Source organism: Haliotis rubra, unplaced genomic scaffold (assembly GCF_003918875.1).
Source record: "Haliotis rubra isolate DU_JTF1 unplaced genomic scaffold, ASM391887v1 Scf37, whole genome shotgun sequence".
Classification (NCBI taxonomy): domain Eukaryota; kingdom Metazoa; phylum Mollusca; class Gastropoda; order Lepetellida; family Haliotidae; genus Haliotis; species Haliotis rubra.
This window is the reverse complement of record NW_025767046.1, coordinates 3010316-3036428: the sequence shown is the minus strand read 5'-3', so window position 1 is coordinate 3036428 and position 26113 is coordinate 3010316. Positions and strand designations below refer to the sequence as shown.

At 40.0% G+C, this 26113-nt stretch overlaps 1 protein-coding gene across 1 annotated transcript in view; it reads right to left on the bottom strand.

Annotated features, from left to right (window-relative positions):
• The window catches only part of LOC124285876, a 124392-nt gene that overhangs the window by 2744 nt on the left and 95535 nt on the right, over nucleotides 1–26113 (bottom strand). Inside the window, exons 15-26 of the mRNA XM_046722156.1 lie at nucleotides 24696–24893; nucleotides 24171–24236; nucleotides 23311–23419; nucleotides 22335–22481; nucleotides 21827–21920; nucleotides 20517–20622; nucleotides 19196–19251; nucleotides 12304–12318; nucleotides 9854–9980; nucleotides 9307–9410; nucleotides 8170–8272; nucleotides 2342–2492 (exon numbers count right to left, since the gene is read on the bottom strand). Coding sequence (XP_046578112.1) covers nucleotides 2342–2492; nucleotides 8170–8272; nucleotides 9307–9410; nucleotides 9854–9980; nucleotides 12304–12318; nucleotides 19196–19251; nucleotides 20517–20622; nucleotides 21827–21920; nucleotides 22335–22481; nucleotides 23311–23419; nucleotides 24171–24236; nucleotides 24696–24893 — 1276 coding nt within the window. The remainder of the gene's footprint in view (nucleotides 1–2341; nucleotides 2493–8169; nucleotides 8273–9306; nucleotides 9411–9853; nucleotides 9981–12303; nucleotides 12319–19195; nucleotides 19252–20516; nucleotides 20623–21826; nucleotides 21921–22334; nucleotides 22482–23310; nucleotides 23420–24170; nucleotides 24237–24695; nucleotides 24894–26113) is intronic.

Sequence of the window (26113 nt, the reverse complement as noted above, 5' to 3'; positions counted from 1 at the left end):
CCCTTTATTCTGTCATTATTCCTACCTGCTTATTAACTTCGGGGAAGATTTCATTTCTTGTACACAAAATGTCGACATATAAGATGAAGCTACACGTGACAGCTAGTGATATGATGACACACCAGGCCAGTGGTATCTGGTTTAATTAAACAATCCTGAAGAGCGGGTGCAACCATTACACTCTGTGCTTCGAGTCTTGAAACGTCAAGACATTCAAGATTATTAAAGACAATGATAACGACGACAACGATGATCATGACGACGACGAGAACGATGTTGATGTTGATGTTGATGATGATGATGATGATGATACTAATGCTATCAGGAAATGATGACAATGACGACAACGAGAACAACGACGTGTTGATATATAGAGAATCTCACCCGAGTGTCTTTTGATATCAAATATATCACCACGAGTTGATAAAGGCACAAATATCAGAGGCTTGCCGACGATATTTTTACTTTTATCAACGAGTGTTGATATATTTGATATCAGAAGACACGAGGGTGAGATTCTATTTATCATCAAAAATCACTCTTCATTTGTTTTCAATGAAAAATGTACATCTCTGAACACAGAACTGCCATTAGACTTGCAGTGCAGCGATGTCATAGCATTGTGACGTCATCAAGTTCTTGACGTCATAGCATTGTCAGGGCATTGTACAAAATCTATTGTCAAAGCTATATCACCTAGGAGATATCGTCTGACCTCACACAAGCAATATCTCCTGTGGAACACAGTTTGGGATGATAAATTATGATATATTTACGATGGGTTTTACGGTAAAAAACGTACAAACTGTTTCACCAGTCATTCCAAGCCTGACATCACGTAGCATTCGCCGATGATTCATACACTAAGATAATTATCACACAGAGCTTAGAATGTCGGGGAAAAGATAATTACATGTATACCTTTTTTCTAATCAGCAGACCTGCACTGTTATTGTCACCGTTCGTAGTGCAAGTGACGCTAGCATAGTTTCACTAAATGTGTGTGAGTCAGTGGATGAGGTTTAGTTTACGCCATTATGAGACTGGGAGGCACACTATTGTGAAACCAACTAGCAACTGGCAGAAGCACGACTGGACTGAACATACACGTTTCTGAAAATATAAGTTTGATAGAAACAAACAATTTCTATTTAATTGAAAAGGAGCCCCAGTGAGATAGGAGATTCAGATCCTGATGAAATCTAGACTTGTTTCATTTAGGGCTTCAGTTTTGCAGAATGGGCTAGGCGGAAGGTAAAATATTGCGGTTCAGGGACTGTCAGACAGACTAGTTTCCGACAAACCTCGTGATTTCTCGAGCGACTAAGGGACGCAACTCTGCACAGCGTATATCGGCGTGTCTTCCCCCTCTCCCATATGAAAGGGGTGTCATGTCGCGTTTATGATTATTGCTGTTCTTGTACTACATTAATGGCCGTTTTATAGTGCTTGCCCACTGAGAAATCCTACCGCAGTTTAACATGGGTACCTCTCGGAGGTCCCAGCAGGTCGCTGTATCCCCTCACGTAGGGACCACACAGGATACCCATTTGTCTGGTTGTGGGCACGGGTCACCGAACTCACTCACCCACACACCATTCTGAATCAGAGCAGGTCACTCGTGTTTTATCCCCTTAATGCCGTGCGGAAGGCAGGGTAACAACAAGTATCGTATTTTAGTGTGACACACCCAGGGAGCTGAACCAACGAAATTACGCTCACGGGCAGATGGAGGATATAGGATATAGGATGTAGGATGTGGGATGCATCACAGATAGTTCTAGAGCAAACAGGAGCATTCCGTATGTCTCCAAACATCTGGTAAATACGATGAGAGTTGAAGAAGATATTGTAACAACTATTTCCAATCATGATACGAACAGTGAAACTATTTATCCGTCTAACTTTCGTTAGCTCCACATGGCGACATCTTTTGGACGGATCAGTCCATCTCAAACAAACATTTGGCCTTATTTTGAGGACAGTTCCTGTAATGCAATAGGATTTTTTGATGATATGAGTTATTTATCCGTTTGTTTAAAGTTAAAATTACCGAGCAACTAGACTAACGCGTAGTCTCTGAATATTAATAATTTCGATAGAAACAAATAATTCCTTTTAAATAGAATAGGAGCTCCAGTGAGATGGGAGATTCAGAACCTGAACCTAAAGGAATCTAGGATGTAGGCTACAGGATGTGGATGTGGATCTAGACTTGCTTCATTTAGGACTTAAGCATTGCAGAACGGGGAGGGCGGAAGTGAAATTAATTCGGTTAAGGGACTGTGAGACAGGCTACATGTCAGTGACACGATAGATTCAACACAGATTGATCACCTACCCCATCCAATAAGGAAGTACTTGAGAAATCCCCCAGACACACTCCGGCGGGCGTGGACTGTGACAAACATGTGGACTGCCTCGACGAATAGGAAGGAGAAGGCAGCTAGGTAGAAGAACTGGAGGAGGACCTTGCCAGCGGCACACAGAGCCTGAAATGCAGAGATGGAAATATCATCGTGTCTGCACTTCATCGTTGGGGCTTCTGGTTATCTCCTACTAAAGGACAACCATGCATTCTATTGTGCTGCTTTTGTAATTTTGACGAAGAATCGAGCACTTTCCGAGGAGACGTTTTTTCCCATTTTTCGTTCCTGCTAACAATTTATCACCTATATGCGAAATTGGATACACTGGTAGCTCTCGTTATGTTGTCAACTTCACAAAGAGATAGCACAAGTTTCCTGACTGTTTAACGAGTCAGTGTTTCTTTTGAATGCGATAAAAGTTTATAGCTAAAACAAATCATATATGGAATGCGCTAAAGTAGTTTATGATTCCCATTGCGCAAGGTAATTTGGATGTATAGATATACAATGTGTGAGGCCGATTTCTCATGTTCCATACATTAATGTTCTAAAATCGGTGTTAAACTCAACCCTTTCACCACCCCTCCTACATTTACTGACCGCCTCCATGGTGTAGTGGTTAGAGCGTCCCCGACCGCGTCATGCCAAATGACGTTAAAATATGGTACTTGTTAGTACCTGCCTGACGCTCGGCATTAATGGGTACAACAAGGACTGGTCGACTCGGAGTCAGTATAATGTGTCTGAGTGGGGTATTCATGCTTCACTGCGGCATGGTATCTCAATGGGCTAGCACTATAACACCAGCTTCAGTCTTGGCTAGTTCAATCAGCCGCACATGTATACACATACACACGCATGCACGTCGTCATATGAGCGAAATATTCTCAAGCACGACGTTAAACCCAATTTCACCTCACCTCACCTAACTTTACTTAAACACTTTGTGCTTTTTGGGGCAATAACATTCAAAAGGTTGAATGAGTTTAGTTTTACGCCGCTTTTAACAATAATCCAATAAATAATACCAGAAATGGGCATCACACATTGTACCCTTGTGGGGCATCAAACCCGGGTCTTCGGTGTGAAGAGCGAACGCTTAAACTTATAGGCTACCCCGACGCATTCAAGTAATATCACGGGAGGTACGCCATAGTAACGTTATTATCTGTCGTTATATAGTGTATCCCACTGAGATGCCATCCATCAGTTTAAGATGGATACCCCTCGCAGTGTACCGACTCGGAGTGCAGAGTCCCTGTTTTTATCCCCATAGCGAGCACCAGGCTGGGCAACACCAAGTACCATCGACCTCCCCGCTCTATTCCCTGCACCTCTTAGTGTTAATATGCTACAGATATCATACAAATGTCATACAGATATCATCCGCAGACTGTATGATTTCTTACTACATTGGAATAATACAACTCACGAAAACATGCGGTGCGATTTGTAACCATTCCCAATATAAAATCTTTTAAACGGCGTCAAGTAAGAACACTTGTTTGCACTTGTTTCTCAATGAAAATAAAACCTTATTGAAATGTATTTTGTTTTCACAAGCAACATTTTAAAAACTCTATGTATTGTTTATACAACACGATTCAAATTAATGACGGAGTGGGGTAGCCTAGTGGTTAAAGCGTTGGCTCGTCCAGCCGAAGACCGGGGTTCGTTTCCCCACATGGGTACAATGTGTGAAGCCCATTTCTGGTGTCCCCCGCCGTGATATTGCTGGAATATTGCAAATATCGGCGTAAAACCATACTCACTCACTCACTCCAATGGAGCAGGATACGCTTAGATATTCGCGAACACCTGGTGCCATCACTATTTCATGGTCATTTATAAACACGTGGTCATGATATAGTCGGAAACGTGCAATCGATTTGTCATAAATGTGGAAAGGGCTTTGACGCTTATAGTTAATATCGTTTCACTTTCAGATGAAACTGTGCACATTCAATCGATAAACCCTTCGTCTCATACAAATCAATGCGCAATCAAGTGAAGAACTTCTTTGCAATCTTCGGGACCGGTCTTTCTGAAGTTATTACCAAAGGTTTGCAGTCAATATTCTTTGTGGCGAAAAGAACGATGGAAACCTAGGGTTCATCAATGGCAGCGAACACTGCTATTAACTATATTTGAAACTAGCGCGCCGGTGGGACAGTCTTGGAATAGCCAATATTAAACTAACGCATAGTCCCTGAATATATATAATTTTGATTGTAACAAATAAACCCATTTAAATTGAAAAGGAGCCCCAGTGAGATTCAGGGGAAATCTAGACTTGCTTCATGTAAGGCTTTAGCATTGCAGGGATGGCTATGCATTAGGGAAATAATGTGGTTCAGGGACTGTGAGACAGACTGTAGCAAATATGTGAGCCTGCAGGTGTAGACGAGGAAATAGCAAAGTGTATTGTTTCAAGTTGACATTATGCCAACTGACGACTTCTTTATGGTAGTGAAAATAATGACGGATGGCGGTATCTTTCACAGAAGTTAAAACACGAACAGATCATAATATGTGTTTTATTATAATCACATTTCAAATCGTTTCTCGTCTTCAAATGTGCCATTTTTGATATAAATCTAACGTCTGGCAAATGTCACTCAAATATCTTTTTAAATAATTTTGACAGAAAACCTCATGAAGTCTCGTTTCTAACACACGAAGACAGTATGATATACATTGCTTGGCAAAAGAAACTATACACGTAAATGGATTTAAAATTAAATTTGAATAAAAAAGTTATCAAAAACGTTACCAGGCTTAACAAAGATTCGCCGAAACACTGCAAACTTACGAACCAAGACACAGCCATGTTGACTTTATCATTCACATCACCGACAACAACCGTGATGATTAGCATTAGAATTTTTCTTCAGCAACTGAGGCTACGAGGCGACTTGAGGTTTTACTAATCCAAATCAGATTACTTTGCTTTCCGTAGCCCAGGGGCGGTGGGGTAGCCTAGTGGTTAAAGCGTTGGCTCGTCACGCCGAAGACCCGGGTTCGAATCCCCACATGGGTACAATGTGTGAAGCCCATTTCTGGTGTCCCCCGCAGTGATGTTGCTGGAATATTGCTAAAAGCGGCGTAAAACCAAAACTCAGTCAGTCAGTCCGTAGCCCAGTCTAGTTAGCGCAGCAGACCCCGGGAACCAGGCTGACATATTTTGAAGTAGCTAACGTTTGGTGCGGAACTGGGGTTGGTGTGTTCAACCTATCCAAAATTTGTGTTTTTATTGTGACTTATAGACCAAACCGTGCATATATATACATTTAATGTCTGATAATGACCTTTTTTTAAAACACAATATAATGTTACTAATGAAGACTAGGGGAAAACATTTGGTTTTGTGTAACCTAAAGGAACTGGGGGTTAGACTCGGTGATTTGGTTGAGGCATATCACCGCATCTCAATAGATCGATGATCATGATGCCAATCACTGGACAGTCTTGTCCAGATTCTTTATTTACAGTTGGCTGACATCATACGGATGTTGGTTGGTTGGTTTGTTGTTTAACGCCGCACTCAGTACTATGCTTGTCGTAAGAGGCGACTAACGGAATCGGGTGGTCAGGCTCGCAGACTTGGTTGACACATGTCATCGTATCCCAATTGCGTAGATCGATGATCATGCTGTTGATCACTGGATTGTCTGGTCCAGACTCGATTATTTACAGACCGCCGCTATATGGCTGGAATATTGCTAAGTGCGGCGTTAACCAACAACCAACCAACTAGACTAACAGCTAGTCTCTGAAATGAACATATTTTACAGAAAATAAAAGTTTTTAATTAAAATTGTAAATACAATAAAAAGGAGCCCAGGGACTTTCTTCCTGAAGCCGTGGAAATCTAGACTTGCCACATATCCTAGACTTGCGTGGGCTTTCTTGGATATATTTGCTTCAGGGTCTGTACGACAGACTACCAACCAACCAACCAACCAACCAACCAACCCTATTACGATATCTCCGCTGTGCAGTCAAGTGGGACGTCTCCAACGTTGTCATAGCAACTAATGAGGGCTTTACACGTATGATAATATGACTTTATGGTGAACAATTCAACCAACCAACCAACCAACCAACCCTATTACGATATCTCCGCTGTGCAGTCAAGTGGGACGTCTCCAACGTTGTCATAGCAACTAATGAGGGCTCTACACGTATGATAATATGACTTTATGGTGAACAATTGTATCCTTGTAAATGGAATTCTACACGACGCTATAGATGTAGTTTTGATAAAAATGTACGCGGCTGTTGCATAGTGAGATACATTTATCTTCACCTGCCACGATGCATCCTCCAAACATCCAGAGGCAAGAAATAAATTATGTCTTCCGCTGAGTCGTAAAACAGCAGGGACCACCAGGAGACAAATTGGGTCGCTACGTACTTTCTGTAAATAAATATCACCATTGGAAGCTGACAGGCTGACATGACATATGGACCAGGACAGGCAAACTGTACTTCTATAAAAGTCTGTTGTAAGTCATGCTGTTTCCATGGAAACACAAAGGACAGGCTCCTGCTGAGTGGTCGAAACATAGAAACGCAATTACAACACTATTCCTTTCAAAACGCATTCATTCGCATACACACCACCAGCAAGTGTTTACTATTTTTCACGGGGTAAGGCTCTGGAACCCAAATTCTATGTCATTAACCGCACGAATAGTTGTTTACCAACTCTCTCAGTATCGTTCTGCTAGCTGGTTCTAGTTTGAATGCTTGCATAAGTGTTGACTCCTGACCCTACTTCACTAACGCCCATCGGTTCATGTTGACTGTCTTTTACTAGCGAAATACTGTCTAATTCAGCGTGAAACTAAACGAGACCATTATACAATTCCGACTATCATTCCCGTCAGTGATGCGTCACAATTGAAATATGCTCTAAGCAACTTTCGGAATGCTTTTCTAATTCAATGTTGTAACATGATCAAACGTATTTGAGCAGTGGTATGACGCACTTGGAAGGTATATGCTCGATTGCACCTCAAACTTGATCAAATGTAAACACCAAAGGTAAAGGGCTGCTGGAATATCACTCAAGGTGCAGGTAACATCACTCTTGTAATACAGACTTGTAAAGAGTGTTTTATCTCTGAAGTTTCATGCATCGTAGATCTGTATCTAAACAGAGGAGGATTCTCACCGGTCTCTCGTATTCACAGGTGGCTAAAATCAGTGGAAAGGAATTCGCCTTTTGATTGACCTTTATCAGATGAGGTCACATACTTGATGTTTAAGAAAAGCTTCAAGTAAATATTACCTTGTATGTCCCAAATCAAGCAGAAATTTGGACCCATATTCACAAGCGAATAGTGGGAGGATTCGAATTTGAAAATGCAATACACCAGTTCGGAACCTCTGAACTGAAAACAAACCAGTGTTTGGCGGAGTAGCCTAGTGGTTAAAGCGTTCGCTCGTCATGCCGAAGGCCCGGGTTCGATTCCCCACATGGGTACAATGTGTGAAGCCCATTTCTGGTGTTACCATGCTTGTCGTAAGAGGCTGACTAACGGAATAGGGTGGTCAGGCTCGCTGGCTTGGTTGACACATCGGTTCCCAATTGCGCAGATCGATGCTCATCTTGTTGAATACTGGATTGTCTGGTCCAGACTCGATTATTTACAGACCGCCGCCATATGGCTGGAATATTGCTGAGTGCGGCGTAAAACTAAACTTCACTCACTCACTCGTCTCATTCCATCAAGACACAATGTTTGCCCTGTTCAGTGAAGACCTACGGTAAAGTAGCACATATGGGTTTTACCTGAATCTGGGTCTTCCCAAGACAAGCGATGCATATGACGTTGATGATGGTGAGACTGAGCACGAAGTTGATGTGGATACAGTGGGTCTCTCCCACTAAGTGCCTGAAAAAATATCTATTGTATTAAAGGTAGTCATTGAACACTCGTTCCAAGCGCTGCTTAATGCATAAACTGATATTAATGTACTCGGTGTTCTAGTCAAGAGGGTTTTACCCACAAGACCAATTCCACTGTGTCTAGTTAGGATCTCATGTTACATTATCCTTTCTGTCTTTGGGTATCGGGGTGGCGTGGGGTAGCCTAGTGGTTAAAGCGTTCGCTCGTCACGCCGAAGAACCGGGTTCGATTCCCCACATGGGTACAATGTGTGAAGCCCATTTCTGGTGTCCCACGCCGTGATATTGCTGGAATATTGCTACAAGCGGCGTAAAACCATACTCACTCACTCACTCTATGGGTATCGCTCTGCGGCTTCCTACAACGTTTCAATCTTCAAATATTAATTAAACATGTATACAACGGCTCTCACAAATACCATAAAATCGTCGTTTTGTTATTTATATGGAAAACCATCCACTTCTCTGTCTTTTAATGCTTTCTCTTCTTATTACTTTAATTGTTCGGATATGATATATTATTACATATTATTACCTCATAAATGACAACTATGGATCATTAAAGAAGAGATCGAGACATGATGCATTAATTTCCATATATATTGTCAGATTGTCAGTTTGATTTTACAAGCTGCAAGACTTTAAATGGACTTCATACGGATGTTGGTTGGTTGGTTTGTGATACGGGGAGGGGTGGGGCGACTAACGGAATCGGCGAGGGAGGGGCGGGGCAATGTCGTTTCTTCCTTACATTTCACCCCTTCAGCTGAATTTTCATTAATATTCTTTTTAAATATGTACAGCTTATCTGGATTATCTCCTGACTTTAAATATATGTTTCACTTATGTGGCATATATATTATATTTATTCTCCAGAAAAAATACTTTCTTGATAACCCAAGCACAATACAAGTAAACGGACATGACGTGCATATGGAAATGTTGCCTTAACTAGTTCAGCAAAATCAATATCATTACAAAATGTTTATTTGTCTTATTACAATATAACAAACATCCTACCTCCATGTGAACAGATACACAATGAGGGTTGCCACCAAACCGCACATCGACGCTATACAGCCACCCAACAATATCCCTTCATAGCTATCGGGAATTACAGGAATCTAAATGGAAAAGAAAACAGACAAAACCTTACAACAAGCATAAAAGAAAGTTTAGAAGTATAAGATTGTCATGTGGATTGCAACTTTCAAGTCTTGAAATGTGTTGCTGTTATACAGATGCTTGCTGTCTATTAATCAGCAAGATGACAGCATTTGTACCTAGAGGTTGTACTGGCAGGTACATATAGATAAGAATTCCGAATGCAAGCGTCAATCGTGTCACCATAAAATGACAAGCACGCATATAGTGCACATATAGCAATATGTCAAAGCTTGCAGCGTCCTAATACATGAGGATAAGATATTAAAGTGTTTAGGTTTCTGTACTCGCTTTGGGCAGTTGGCCCAATATATATCAATACAATATGAAATCATTCATACGTCAACAGATGCATCATTTGTAACATGGCAATGGCTGTGGTTATACTACTTTCTTTACTTACCGTAACGTTTATTTGTTTGACCACAAGTGCAAAATGGCCAGGGACGTCACACCAACATGTTGTGGACGTGGTATTCCGCTGTATGACGTCACAATCCTGAACTGACCAATGACCGTTCAATATATCGCTGAAATACACAACATAACGTTGTTACTACATGGAGACAATAATTTTTTGTGTCATGAATTAATTCATGACAAATCTTCCTAAAAATATTTCCCAAAAATGAACCCTAGATACTAATTAGAAAAGATACACGACTTTATGAATGACAACTTCTTTATTGCATAAGCAAAGTTAATCTTAGAGAATCTTAAAGCCATTCGTAAAGTTGAATCATGGTCGTTTGTGTTCTTTTTCTTGCGAGGTTGTATATGTACTTAATTACTTACCAACTTTTAGAATTCCGATGAAACAGCTGATCATTATACTCTACTGATGTGGTAAATCGAATAATCTACTACCCTTGAATTTACACCACAAAACAGTGAAAGTAATCAAATATGCAATTCTAAAAGGTTTTCTTGTCATTTGATCTAACGAATAAATATATTGTGGGTAATAAATGGTTGCTAAATACTGAAACAATCCATACCACTTGATGACAGGGGCAGCTTTCTAAAACTAAAGATAGTGAGTAAATATTGCTTGACGATGTATCAGCAATTTTGCAGCTATTCGTGGCGATCTAAAACTAAAAGCTCTGTAATATTGCAAGCCTCAAACTATAAACCACACCACACCGATGACCATCCACATGCAATGGTAAAGCCCAGTAAAACATGCAATTCTTCTGTCTTCATTTTACAATTGTTGCTTACGAGTGAGTGAGTGAGTTTAGTTTTAGGCCACACTCAGCAATATTGCAGCTATATGGCGGCGGTCTGTAAATAATCGAGTCTGGAGCAGACAATCCAGTGATCAACATCAAGAGCATCGTTCTAACGCAATTGGGAACCGATGACATGTGTCAACCAAGTCAGCGAGCCTGGCCAACCGATCCCGTTAGTCGCCTCTGACGACAAGCATGGGTTACTGAAGATCAATTCTAACCCGGATCTTCACGGGTCTCGCTGCTTATGAGACATGTTAGACATCAAGTTGCCATCTTGAAACCTGTGTGTACAAAAGTATGCATTTGTTCATATTGACAGCTACATGTGAGAAATATAAGACGATCCGCTACATCTGGTTCTGTACATGTATATATGTTATAGTACCTATCTATTGCTGAAAGGTCTTGAATAAGGGTATGGGGTTTAGAACTGTTGTGTTAAAAAGCGTGTAGCTATGTTTCAAATGAAGCAGTGATTGTTATACTGTAACTTACATGCTTGCATACTTTATCACATGTTACATATCACAGTGCTTTCTTTATGGGTATAGAAATGCTTGCGGACCGCCTCCGTTGTGTAGTGGTTAGAGCATCCGCCCGGAGTGCGGAAGGTCGCGGGTTCGATCCCCGACTGCGTCATACCAAAAGACGTTAAAATTGGTACTTGTTGGTCCCTGTCTGGCGCTCGGCATTAATGGGTACAACAAGGACTGGTCGGCTCGGAGTCAGTATAATGTGACTGAGTGGGGTATTCATGCTTCACTGCGGCATGGTATCTCAGTGGGCTAGCACTATAAAACCAGCTTCAGTCTGGGCTAGTACAAACAGCCGCACATACACATACACACGCATGCACGTCGTCATATGAGCAAAATATTCTCAAGCACGACGTTAAAACCCAATTCCACCACCACCACAATAGAAATGCTTGCACGTTAACATGTATCCAAACTGCAGTTTCGCTTGAATGGGCATGAGTGACACAGTATATTCATGCTCATGCACTACTACAGTTCCGTGATAAATCTTAAGACAGTCTCGAAAAACGATATACTTTGCATGTATGATATATATTATGTCTATTATGCTATTGTACATCCTGAAATGTGATATATTAATTCGTACTTGAGAACAAGGGTCAGTAAAACATGATTTAATGTATCTGCTAGCTAGCTTGTCACGTTTCTACTATTAATGCTATACCATAAGTTTTGCAATGATGTGAAAGGGAATGGAATGATATCTATCACAGTAAAGGTGAAGAAACATCACCGGAGTCAAGCGTCTACATCGGAAGCGGTTATGAATCTAAAACCCCAAAAGCCCCATACATTTATGTTGAAGTAAGTTAAATAAGGTATGTTTGACCTATTGACACTGAGCAGATAGTCTTTGTAACTTAAGTCAAATTGTAATATGATGCATTATAACTAACAGTTATCGGTTTAAGACAATGAAACAACATTAAAATAACACCAATATATATATCAAAGTATCAAATATAAAATGAATCAGAGAAAAATGAACATAATGGTAAAGTATGCAGGGTAATGATTGGTCTCTATCTATCGTCAGGATATATATCTAAATATAAAGCTGATCGCCTCATACTTACTGGTCCGTAACAAATCTATAAAATGAGATAAAAAAACTGTCATGCGCATATGTGCAGATGGTGGTTAAGGGAACCATGTGTCACCCATGTTAAAGTCAGCGTCATATGAACAATACTGCGACTGACCGTTGATAATCTGTGTGTGTGTGTGTGTGTGTGTGTGTGTGTGTGTGTGTGTGTGTGTGTGTGTGTGTGTGTGTGTGTGTGTGTGTGTGTGTGTGTGTGTATCTCTCTCTCTCTGTTTCTCTCTCTGTGCTGTTTTAACATATGAGAAAATGTCAATGCTAGCCTTTGTAGTCGCTATGCTGTAATGATCGAATGTGAAACGTGCGATACCGAATGATGATAGGAAAAATCAATTGTCGTCCTCTTAATTTGTGGATAATATACCACCGTGGAATAATGTGCTCTACCAAAACGTAGAGTTTGATGAATTTTTCAGTCCTTACTTAAGGAAGCTAACAAGGTAATTAAACTGACAATCGTCATATGGGTTTTGCAATGGACGTCAGTAACTGGAACTGATAAGTCATGGAAAGCATCCCTGCACATCTGTTACAAGGACGGTTATCAGTTTATGTTGTCTACAATTAATGCGTAAAGGGCAGAATGAAAAAATAGGAAATCGAAATAATATTTTGGCAGCTGAACAATACCAGAAGCTCATATCGACCAGTTTAATATATCTCACCATGAAAAAAGAAATGATACAGGTATGTTACACGCATCACCCGCTTTCAAATGATCGCATTGGTTTCTACAAGACTCATATGTCGCAGTGACTCACAGCATGGGCTGGTGCAGGATAAACAGCTTATGTTATTAATTCTCCAACATTACAGCTGGTTTACAAGCATCGATTACATCTTCACAGCAATAACAGAGCCATAACGTCCTCACAATCTGACAGCAGAACAACACATTATGTATCATATAAACAGTAATCTATTCTAATAAACGCTATTCATTTCTTTTATCGAAGGGGGCTAGCCCAGTGATTAAAGCGTTCGCTCGTCACTTGCAGCGATCGAAATTAACGTCGGTCCTTAGGCCCGAAGCCGACTGAAAACCACTCGGACCCACAGCTATTGTTTTCTGCAGGTCCTTATATGGACATATGGGTACAATGTGTGAAGCCCATTTCCGTGAAGTTGCTGGAATATTTCTAAAACGGCGTTAAACAATACTCACTCACTCACTCACTCTTTTACCGAAAGTATTCAGAAAGTGTGATATATGATTCTTACACGCATTCAAAAGACATGTTGCATGAACTTCTCACTTTTAAATGAAAACTTCTGCGTGATTCCTAATTATGTTCGAATGAGATGTTACATGTATATTCAAACATTCAATTGATCTCTTTCATGATTGATGCTCATATTTAAACGTGTTATGCATGATTGTTTATACTCGTAGTCAACTCAAGTTTATGCATGATTCTTATAAATATTCAGATAAGGTGTTGCATGTATGCATAATTTTTACTCATATTCAGTTAGTTGTTAAACATAATACTGGTATTCAAATGAGGTACTATGCATGATTCTTACAGGCCATAATGTTCATGTGAGGTTCTATGCATTATTCTCACCACTCATAATGTTTATGTGAGGTTATATGCAGGATTCTTACCACTCATAATGTTTATGTGAGGTTCTATGCATGATTCTCACCACTCATAATGTTTATGTGCTATGCAGGTTCTATGCATGTGATTCTTACCACTCTCATAATGTTTATGTGAGGTTCTATGCATGATTCTGCATGACCACTCATAATGTTTATGTGCGGGTTCTATGCATGATTCTCACCACTCATAATGTTTATGTGCGGGTTCTATGCATGATTCTCACCACTCATAATGTTTATGTGCGGGTCTATGCATGATTCTCACCACTCATAATGTTTATGTGAGGTTCTATGCATGATTCTCACCACTCATAATGTTTATGTGAGGTTCTATGCATGATTCTCACCACTCATAATGTTTATGTGCGGGTTCTATGCATGATTCTCACCACTCATAATGTTTATGTGAGGTTCTATGCATGATTCTCACCACTCATAATGTTTATGTGAGGTTCTATGCATGATTCTTACCACTCATAATGTTTATGTGAGGTTCTATGCATGATTCTCACCACTTATAATGTTCATGTGAGGTTCTATGTATGATTCTCACCACTCATAATGTTTATGTGCGGGTCTATGCATGATTCTTACCACTCATAATGTTTATGTGAGGTTCTATGCATGATTCTCACCACTCATAATGTTTATGTGAGGTTCTATGCATGATTCTTACCACTCATAATGTTTATGTGAGGTTCTATGCATGATTCTTACCACTCATAATGTTTATGTGCGGGTCTATGCATGATTCTCACCACTCATAATGTTTATGTGCGGGTCTATGCATGATTCTTACCACTCATAATGTTTATGTGCGGTTCTATGCATGATTCTCACCACTCATAATGTTTATGTGCGGTTCTATGCATGATTCTCACCACTCATAATGTTTATGTGCGGTTCTATGCATGATTCTCACCACTCATAATGTTTATGTGAGGTTCTATGCATGATTCTTACCACTCATAATGTTTATGTGCGGATCTATGCATGATTCTTACCACTCATAATGTTTATGTGCGGGTCTATGCATGATTCTCACCACTCATGTTTATGTGAGGTTCTATGCAAAATTCTCACCACTCATAATGTTTATGTGAGGTTCTATGCATGATTCTTACTGATTATGATATTCAAATGAGATGTGATGCATGGTTCTTACTCAAATGAGGTGTTAAATGTATGCATGAATATCATTAATATCATAAATGGGTGATATGCATGATTCTAACTGATAATGAATGCACTTTATGCATGATTCTTGCAGGTATTCTACAGGAGGAGTTATAGATGTGTACGTAACTCTATGAAGGGGCACATATTACACAATAGGTAAAACATAGGTAAAGACATAGAGTAGTCGTTTGTACGTGGAACATCTGCAAGACTGCCTCCTGGGATAGTCTACGGTTATATTTCAACAAATTTCCAAATGTGATTTAATGACGCGTTTCCTTTCTCAATTCGCGTTGGTCGAAATTGGAATGTGTTCAGCAGTGAATGGGTACCCGGAAGTATGATAAGGTGTTAAACCTAGTACTGAAGGAGCTTGGCATATCAGCCTCTAATGAAGATGACAAGATGAGGCCTATTGGTCCACTGACTGGGATAATAATTGTTTTAAGGCATGACAGCCATAACATAAGGCTATTCATGTATCTTGCTAATACTGATGATGTAGGTTTTATTTATGCATGCTGTTAATAATGAGATTCTTTAGAAGCGATAGTTTACGTGATGAAAGTGAGAAGGACGCATTAAGTTAACTCGTACGCTCCCTACTTAGAGCCCCCACAAAAGGCAAAGAACATCGTTTGCTTGGACTTGTGGGATCCAACATCATTCCAAAGTTCAAACGGGCACGATTAGCGCTGGTCGTTACTGTCACACAATTCAATCACTCCTTAGGCTGAAAAGCGCCGCGTAGAAGTTAAAGTTGCCATCATAAAGATCAATATAAAATTAACTCCATTATCAAATAGTATCGATTTCTCAAGGGAAACCTGACTTTCCGCGGCCGATGTGAGTGCGTACAAGCATACGGAGTGTGTAATAAGAGTATGGATGGAATGTTGCAGTGTCTTAGTAAGGACAGCCGACCAACGCAGCCATATGCAGAGTTCATGTTACAGTATCTTAGTACGAACAACGCAGTGTGAATGTTGCGGCACCTTAGTATGAACAACGCTGTGTGAAGGTTGCAGCACCTTACTATGAACAACGCTGTGTGAAGGTTGCAGCACCTTACTATGAACAACGCAGTGTGAAGGTTGCAGCACCTTACTATGAACAACGCAGTGTGAAGGTTGCAGCACCTTACTATGAACAACGCAGTGTGAAGGTTGCAGCACCTTACTATGAACAACGCTGTGTGAAGGTTGCAGCACCTTACTATGAACAACGCTGTGTGAAGGTTGCAGCACCTTACTATGAACAACGCAGTGTGAAGGTTGCAGCACCTTACTATGAACAACGCAGTGTGAAGGTTGCAGCACCTTACTATGAACAACGCTTGCAAGGCACACCTTACTATGAACAACGCAGTGTGAAGGTTGCAGCACCTTACTGCATGAACAACGCAGTGTGAAGGTTGCAGCACCTTACTATGAACAACGCAGTGTGAAGGTTACTATGAACAACGCACCTTGCAGCACCTTACTATGAACAACGCAGTGTGAAGGTTGCAGCACCTTACTATGAACAACGCTGAAGGTTGCAGCACCTTAACGCTGTGTGAAGGTTGCAGCACCTTACTATGAACAACGCAGTGTGAAGGTTGCAGCACCTTACTATGAACAACGCAGGTGCAGCACCTTACTAAGGTTGCAGCACCTTACTATGAACAACGCAGTGTGAAGGTGCAGCACCTTACTATGAACAACGCAGTGTGAAGGTTGCAGCACCTTACTATGAACAACGCAGTGTGAAGGTTGCAGCACCTTACTATGAACAACGCAGTGTGAAGGTTGCAGCACCTTACTATGAACAACGCAGTGTGAAGGTTGCAGCACCTTACTATGAACAACGCAGTGTGAAGGTTGCAGCACCTTACTATGAACAACGCAGTGTGAAGGTTGCAGCACCTTACTATGAACAACGCAGTGTGAAGGTTGCAGCACCTTACTATGAACAACGCAGTGTGAAGGTTGCAGCACCTTACTATGAACAACGCAGTGTGAAGGTTGCAGCACCTTACTATGAACAACGCGCAGTGTGAAGGTTGCAGCACCTTACTATGAACAACGCAGTGTGAAGGTTGCAGCACCTTACTATGAACAACGCAGTGTGAAGGTTGCAGCACCTTACTATGAACAACGCAGTGTGAAGGTTGCAGCACCTTACTATGAACAACGCTGTGTGAAGGTTGCAGCACCTTACTATGAACAACGCTGTGTGAAGGTTGCAGCACCTTACTATGAACAACGCAGTGTGAAGGTTGCAGCACCTTACTATGAACAACGCTGTGTGAAGGTTGCAGCACCTTACTATGAACAACGCAGTGTGAAGGTTGCAGCACCTTACTATGAACAACGCTGTGTGAAGGTTGCAGCACCTTACTATGAACAACGCTGTGTGAAGGTTGCAGCACCTTACTATGAACAACGCTGTGTGAAGGTTGCAGCGCCTTAGTATGAACAACGCTGTGTGAATGTTGCAGCACCTTAGTATGAACAACGCTGTGTGAAGGTTGCAGACCCCTTACTATGAACAACGCTGTGTGAATGTTGCAGCACCTTTGTATGAACAAAGACGTGTGTCAACCATGTCAGCAAGCCTGACCACCCGATCCCGTTAGTCGCCTCTTACGACAAGCATGGGTTACTGAAGACCAATTCTATCGCGGATCTTGCTGTGATAGGAACATCAAGGTAGCACAACCATGCAAGCCACGCTGTTTCCACGCTACAAGACAACCAGGTAGCACAACCATGCTAGTGATGCAGTTTATGTGCCGCGTGACAACCAAGTAGCACAACCATGCAAGTCACACTGCTTACGTGACCTATCAAATGGCACAGCCATGCACGTACCGCTGTTTACATTCTACAATGCCTTGGTATGAACAGCTGTGTATACTTACCGTATTATGTAAGGGTATCTGTCAATAGTAATCTAATGTATCTAAACGACAAACCTCACTGTCATTGATAGTTCAATATTGATATAGGAGAGAATACAATTCAAGCTAATATCAACGAAGTTCCTACACAAACATTACTTGGTTATAGCTGTTCTTTGTTATCAAAAACAGAATTGAATGTAAATGTTATTCATGTTTTACAGCCTGCATCACTGTTTATTTTGTTTGCAAGCGAAAATATCCGCAGTTACATATAGTATTGGCTGTTATAGAGATTGAGTTTATTTGTCCCAACCAGTATCCACAAGCACAATGGGTGGTAGAGCCTCCTCCATTGTTGCACCCCAATTATTGAACACTTTACCATCAGAACCCAAAGCCACCATCTGTGAATCCTCTTTTTATAGCCAAATCAAAACTCTTCTGTTCAGAACTGCTTACAATATTGGACATTTCCCCCTCACACTCTACTGACTCCTACATACGCGCCAGCGAGCAACTAGACACATGGATACTCGGCGCTAATAAATGAATTATGATATTATTATTATTTGTTACGGGGTTGTTTGTATTTTGATGTATTTAACAAAATGTTTTTTACGTTATTGTTAAAAATGTATAACACTGCTGTTACAAAGAATCGAATAAAAATAGAAATGAAAGGAAATTCCAAACACAAGTCTTTTGTGGATAAATAATTTTCTGTATTGTAGTATGATCGGGATAAGGAGTAAAAGGTTCCATCTGAAAGAGATGCAACCGCTGCAGTCTCCAACAAATATAGTTTATATGCTCACGCTTACGTCTCATGGAATCAGTATTCTAAACAATTCTCAATTAGCGCTGACTTCACATAGACGAGCACTTAGTTCACGATATCAATAAAATATGTTCCTTTGAACCGAAGGCGTTCCCAATACGACATATGTGTCTAGCTGTCAGACGAAACCTGATGTATGTGGCCTTTCTCGGTTAAAGCCACTCAGCGATGTTGCAGAAATCATGGAAGGTAGCACTCAGGAAATCGATTGTTCTCTCTTTGGACTGTGGGGACTGGCGGTGATGCCATTTGAAAGCCGTTTTGTTTAGTGGACCGTGAAAAATGTTACCATTGCGACAAATATTTTACTTTAAATTAGTTACTAGTATTACAAATTTATAAAATTGTACACGTACCTGCGAATCGTTCTCCATGAAATGCACGAAGTTTCGTTTGATCCTTGAAGTATCACCTTAAAATAGATTAGTTAATATACAGTGAGTGAGTGAGTTCGGTTTTACGCCGCACTCAGCAATATTATAACTATATGGCGGCGGTCTGTAAATAATCGAGTCTGGACCAGACAATCCAGTGATCAACAGCATGAACATCGGTCTACGCAATTGGGATACGATGACATCTGTCAACCAAGTCAGCGAGCCTGACAACCCAATCCCGTTAGTCGCCTCTTACGAGAAGCATGGGTTACTGAAGATCAATTCTAACCCGGATCTTCGCGGGTCAGTTAATATACAGGTGTTAACGAGTATGTATGTATGTATGTATGTATGTATGTATGTATGTATGTATGTATGTATGTATGTATGTATGTATGTATGTATGTATGTATGTATGTATGTATGTATGTATGTATGTATGTATGTATGTATGTATGTATGTATGTATGTATGTATGTATGTATGTATGTATGTATGTATGTATGTATGTATGTATGTATGTATGTATGTATGTCAAAACCAAATCAAAACAAAATGGGGACCGTGAGGCTGGAACATAGCAAAACCAATTTGCTTGAGGTTGACAGATAATATGAAGTAAAATAAAACATAAAAACAGCTACATTTGTATCATTTCCCAGGTGAGGCCGACTACTTTTTGACCGACCCTCGTATCCAACCAAGATCTTTCGGACACGTTCCATGACCCTTATTGTTACCAAAAACATTTGTAACATTTATGTACAAAGTCTATGTGTTCGTTTGGTTTGAGTAGTCGCAACATGCAGATTCAGGGTCATGTTCGGAGTAAACTTTGTCATATCCGGAGTTAACTTTGTCATCTACGGAGTTAACTTCGTCATATCCGGAGTGAACTTTGTCATATCCTGAGACAACATTGCCATACCCGGAGTTAATTTTGTCATCTTAAGTGTTAACTTCTTCATATCCGGAGTACACTTTGTCATATATGGAGAACACTTTGTCATATAAGGAGTGAATTTTGTCATACCCGGAGTACACTTTTGTCATATATGGAGAACACTTTGTCAAATAAGGAGTGAAATTTGTCATATCCGGAGTACACTTCATCATTTCCTGAGACGACTTTGTGATATCTGGTGTGAACTTTGTGATATCCGGAGTGAACTGTGACCGAGATGACCAAACATATTCGAGCCATTAAAAGGAGAACTAACAAAACATAATATTTCTGATTAAGAAACGAAACTATGAGCAATACGCTATTGTTTTAATAAATAAATGAGTCAATACTTACAGATCGTGGATGGTGAAATACTATTTCAGCTTTCCTAACCTTCTGAAGAAAGAAGTTGTCAAGGGGAAACACCGAACGAATATTCGTTATGAAATCGGGATCATATCTGAAAAAAAACAAACACACAGAAATTCAGATTAAAGAAGTTCGAAATATAAAATCTTACTTTCAGTATTCCTGTTGTTGGTTCCATTTATTAAAACACAACCCAATACAACCATGAGTGAATTATGGAACATTGTTAGACCATAACAGCATAAGTCTACTAAGGCATACTCTCACCTTGCGGAAACTAAGGCATACTTCACAACATCAGCCACCAAAGGCATATTCACATCATCATGAAACTAAGGCATACTGCCACCTTAAGGAAACTAAGGCTTACTGACACCTTGGGGAAACTAATGCATACTTCACATCATCAGTCACCCAAGGCACATTCATATCATCAGGAAACTAAAGCATACTCACACCTTAAGGAAACTAAGGCATACTTCACAACATCAGTCACCCAAGGCATATTCACGCCATCAGTCAACTAAGGCACACTCTACTTTCAGGAAACTAAGGCATACTACACAACATCAGTCACCCAAGGCATATTCACACCATCAGTCAACTAAGGCATATTCACACCTTAAGGAAACTAAGGCATACTTCACAACATCAGTCACCCAAGGCATATTCACGCCATCAGTCAACTAAGGCACACTCTACTTTCAGGAAACTAATGCATACTTCACATCATCAGTCACCCAAGGCACATTCATATCATCAGGAAACTAAAGCATACCACACCTTAAGGAAACTAAGGCTTACTGACACCTTGGGGAAACTAATGCATACTTCACATCATCAGTCACCCAAGGCACATTCATATCATCAGGAAACTAAAGCATACTCACACCTTAAGGAAACTAAGGCATACTTCACAACATCAGTCAACTAAGGCACACTCTACTTTCAAACTAAGGCATACTACACAACATCAGTCACCCAAGGCACATTCATATCATCAGGAAACTAAAGCATACTCACACCTTAAGGAAACTAAGGCATACTTCACAACATCAGTCACCCAAGGCATATTCACGCCATCAGTCAACTAAGGCACACTCTACTTTCAGGAAACTAATGCATACTTCACATCATCAGTCACCCAAGGCACATTCATATCATCAGGAAACTAAAGCATACTCACACCTTAAGGAAACTAAGGCATACTACACAACATCAGTCACCCAAGGCATATTCACACCATCAGTCAACTAAGGCATATTCACACCTTCAGGAAACTAAGGCATACTCACATCTTCTCTGCATAGTTGTCATGTAACAACGAATACATATCTACGTAGTGACATATAAACATTGGTTCGTGGCTGTACATAACATCAGAGTGGTCTGAAACATAAACAATTGTAATATTTAAGGTCTTTTGTTTTTCTATTTGGGGACTCTGGCAAAAGGTCGTTCGCTTTCAATGCAGCAATGAAGTGGAACGCGCTACCGCTTGAACTCAAAACCAGCGAGTCACTAACATCTTTTAAGATTGGCCTCAAAACATTTCTTTTCAAGTGTCAATTTCCATCTTAAGCGCACAGAGCATTTATTAGTGAATGATGCGTTATATAAATCAAATAATTATTATTATTATTCAAGTAGTATGTAGTCTTTAAGTAGACATGTTGTTTTATAATAAATATTATGCTAACATGTAGGATTTAAATGCAGAAGTTTTTCTCTTCGGAAACTTATGCTTTCTTTCCCAAATATTCATTATTATTAAAATTGTGAATTTCTTTGACATACATGTACCTGAATGACCATTTTTTGATATTGAAACCTTCTCTCTTCTTGATCGAGAGCCACGGGTCAGGGTAGAGCTTGGTTTCTCGGCATCGTACGCCAACTTGGGTAGACTTGCGTTGGGAGGGACTATCCGAACATCCTCCACCAGCGCCACTGATGGAAGATACAGAGTGAGTGAGTACGCCGCTTTTATCATATTCCAGGAATATCAGGGCGGGGGCCACCAGAAATGAGCTTCACACATGGTACTAATGTAGGGAACCCAGGTCATCAGCGTGACGAGGGAACGCTTTAACCACTTGGTTACCCCTCGCAAAATATGAGGTATTGAGTGGCTTGGGTTTAACGTCGCCTTGAACAGTATTTCAGTCATTACGGCGTGTCAGCTGAATGTGGAACCAAGGCCAGGCGCGTAGCCAGGAAAATACAGAGTGTAAGCACAAATGATGAAACAGGTTGAAATCAGGGGGAGTATACCACATCTAAAAGTAAAGCATTCTTCTGAACACGAGATAAAGTTCAGACCGTAATATTGCCGGAATTTGCTATTCACACACCCTCCAGAGATCTTACGGAAAAGAAGAAAGGCATTTCTGTCGCGAAATAAACACACGCTTTCTTATGAACATCTAATATCACTGATTCCATATTTTGGTCAAACTTTAGGCACACCAAACAGTCGTGATCCAGTGAGAAAATTCAACTTAACGCAATGATTAGACAATGCCATTTAAAAAAGTGGTCAAATTAAACACGTCCAGGACAGATTCTAGTACTTTTGTTGGGTTGAGTCCCATCCGGGATTCGAACCCAGACCCTCAGAGTCAGGCACCAAATCGCCAGCACACAAAGTCAGCCGCCTAACCCGCTCAGCCATCTGTACTTTACTAAGAAAGTGTAATACCAAATATAACATATGTTAACGTAACTCAAGCACTGTATTTATTCTGGACTAACGTTTGTAAACTGTTGTTTTACTTACCGATTTTTTCAGTAGTAATACGTAGTCCAATTGAGAAATTGAAATTTCTGAGATGAAGACCACAAAGCATCTCCATAATCTGCATCACCTTAGGTCCAACATAGAGGGACTGAAATAGATGGTCAGATAGTCACATCTCGTGTGTTAAGGGACCCTAAACCAGGAGAAACTGTTACCCGGGTGGTTATGGTTGTGAACGTTCACACTCAAATGAAGACGAGAATCCTAAGAAAAAGACAAAGACTCAAAGCAGAATGAATAGTACAATTCCGAATATATCATGTGTGAAGATCCGGGTTAGAATTGGCCTTCAGCAACCCATACTTGTCGTGAGAGGCAACTAACTGGATCGGGTGGTCAGGCTCGCTAACTTGGTTGACACATGTCATCGTATCCCCATTGCATAGATCCATGCTGATGCTGTTAATCCCTGGATTATCTGGTCCCGACTCAATTATTTAAAGACCGCCGCCATATAGCTGGAATATTGCTGAGTGCGGCGTAAAACAACAAACAATCAATGTTTGAAAAGAAATATGCGTGCATAATGAGAACGTTACACGATCATGTTCTGGCAACAAATGTAATACATGGTTATATCCGGAAACAGATTCCAAAGCGCGTAAAATGCAAAATCAGTGATGAAGGTCAAAACTGAATAATGGAAATTGACACCCGGTGTTCGCAGAAAGGATAGGAACACCAAAATACCATTAAACATGTAATCTGGTCCATGAGGCTTGAAATACCAAATAAGGAATATCAGTGTGATTCATTTAACAATGTTTTACGTAAATCCGAATACTGATCCACTTATGAAAACATTACATACTTACAATTAGGAATATCATCATTCTTACCTGTTTTTCATCACTTGTTGTAAGGAGAGCCTCTGCCATTAAGATGTTCGTGAGATCAAGAAGACTCTGTATATATACAAAGAAACAGTCCAATGTAACTTCAAATTAACTAAAAATATTCAACACATTCAACTGTTAATGTGCATATTGGTATATACTTTACCTTGCATCCTAAGTATGAATTCCAAGCAATGCAAAAAACCAACACCAATAAAAAAACAAAACTGAAAAAAGATTCTTTGCCACAACGGATCGGATTATCTCCAAATCAGTTGATGTGATGCATAGGTTTCATGAACAATCTCCTGTTAAAGGCATGCGTATATCCATCTTTCTATATTCAGAAGTCTGGCGGCGTAAGTAATGACATTGATGACAATGGAATCGGTGGATACAATCGATTTAAGACAAAAACAATTACGTAGCTTCCTATTGGGCCAAGGGCCTTTGGATTGTTGGAGAAGTACAGTTAAATACCAAATTTCCTTGCCAGGTTGCACTATTCTACTGCGATATGGGCATTACCGTTAAAGAGTACGATCCGTTCTGGGGAGCAAGCGATGGATATTGTGCCAGAGTCTTGACAAACGTGTGAAGAATTGAGGAGGAGACATCAACATCGCCGGCATACAACTTCCCTCTCGCCTGTCTGATCAAACCATACAGGTCCTCCCATATGGAGGCCATCTTATCGTGTTGGTAGCCCAGCTTGATCTTCTCCAGCTGCCAGGTATATAATATGCATATGTTAACGAAACTGTAATATAATATGCATATGTTAACTAAAATGTTATATAACATGCATGTTAACGAATATGTTATATAATATGCATATGTTAACTAAAATGTTATATAATATGCATATGTTAACTAAAATGTTATATAATATGCATATGTTAACGAAACTGTAATATAATATGCATATGTTAACTAAAATGTTATATTATATGCATATGCTAACGAAAATGTTATGTTATGCATATGTTAACAAAAATGTTATATAATATGCATATATTAACTAAAATGTTATATAATATGCATATGTTAACTAAGCTGTTATACAATGTTTTAACTAAAATGTTATATAATATGCATATGTTAACTAAAATGTTATATAATAGCCACATGTTAACTAAAATGTTATATAATATGCATATGTTAACTAAAATGTTATATAATAAGCATATGTTAACTAAAATGTGTATAATATGAATATGTGAACTAAAATCACAATGTTTTTAAATGATACACATGGATTGTATTTTTGAGTCAAAGTCTTTTAAACCGCGGCATGCACTTGATTTCTGCTATATGCCGATCTGTGAATTAATGCCAGTCTCGCTCTTCAAGGAACAAACTTGTCGGTAGCATAACAACGTATGGTATGGATTTACAACTTTTAATGTCTACAACACGACGTTTCTGGGCTACTTCTTGCCCTTTCATCAGGCGAATGAGAATGAGTGAGATAGTATTACCGACTGAGATGTACAGAGATCAAGGAGATTAAGTGATATGTTTTGATTACGATGTACAGAGTCACCTGATGAAGGAACAAGAAGTAGCCCAGAAACGTTGTGTTGTAAACATTAAAGAAGTTGTAAATCCATACCATGCGTTGCTATGTTACCTTCCAACTTGTAAATGCCCACCAAGTATCTGAAACGTGTATCGAAAACTAGATTCGAACCGATTTTACATGTTAAGGCTATACGTCCGAAAACCCCTCCATTACCAGGAACAGGATTTTATTCTCATAAATCATACCTAATGATATATAGATAACATACACATATTTTGATACAATACAATGGTTGAGGCATTGTGTGAGCACGGTTTATGCCACACTCAGCAATATTCCAGCTATATGGCGGCGGTTTGTAAATACTACAGTCTGGGCCAGACAGTCCGGTGATCAACAACATGATCTACGCAATTGGGAT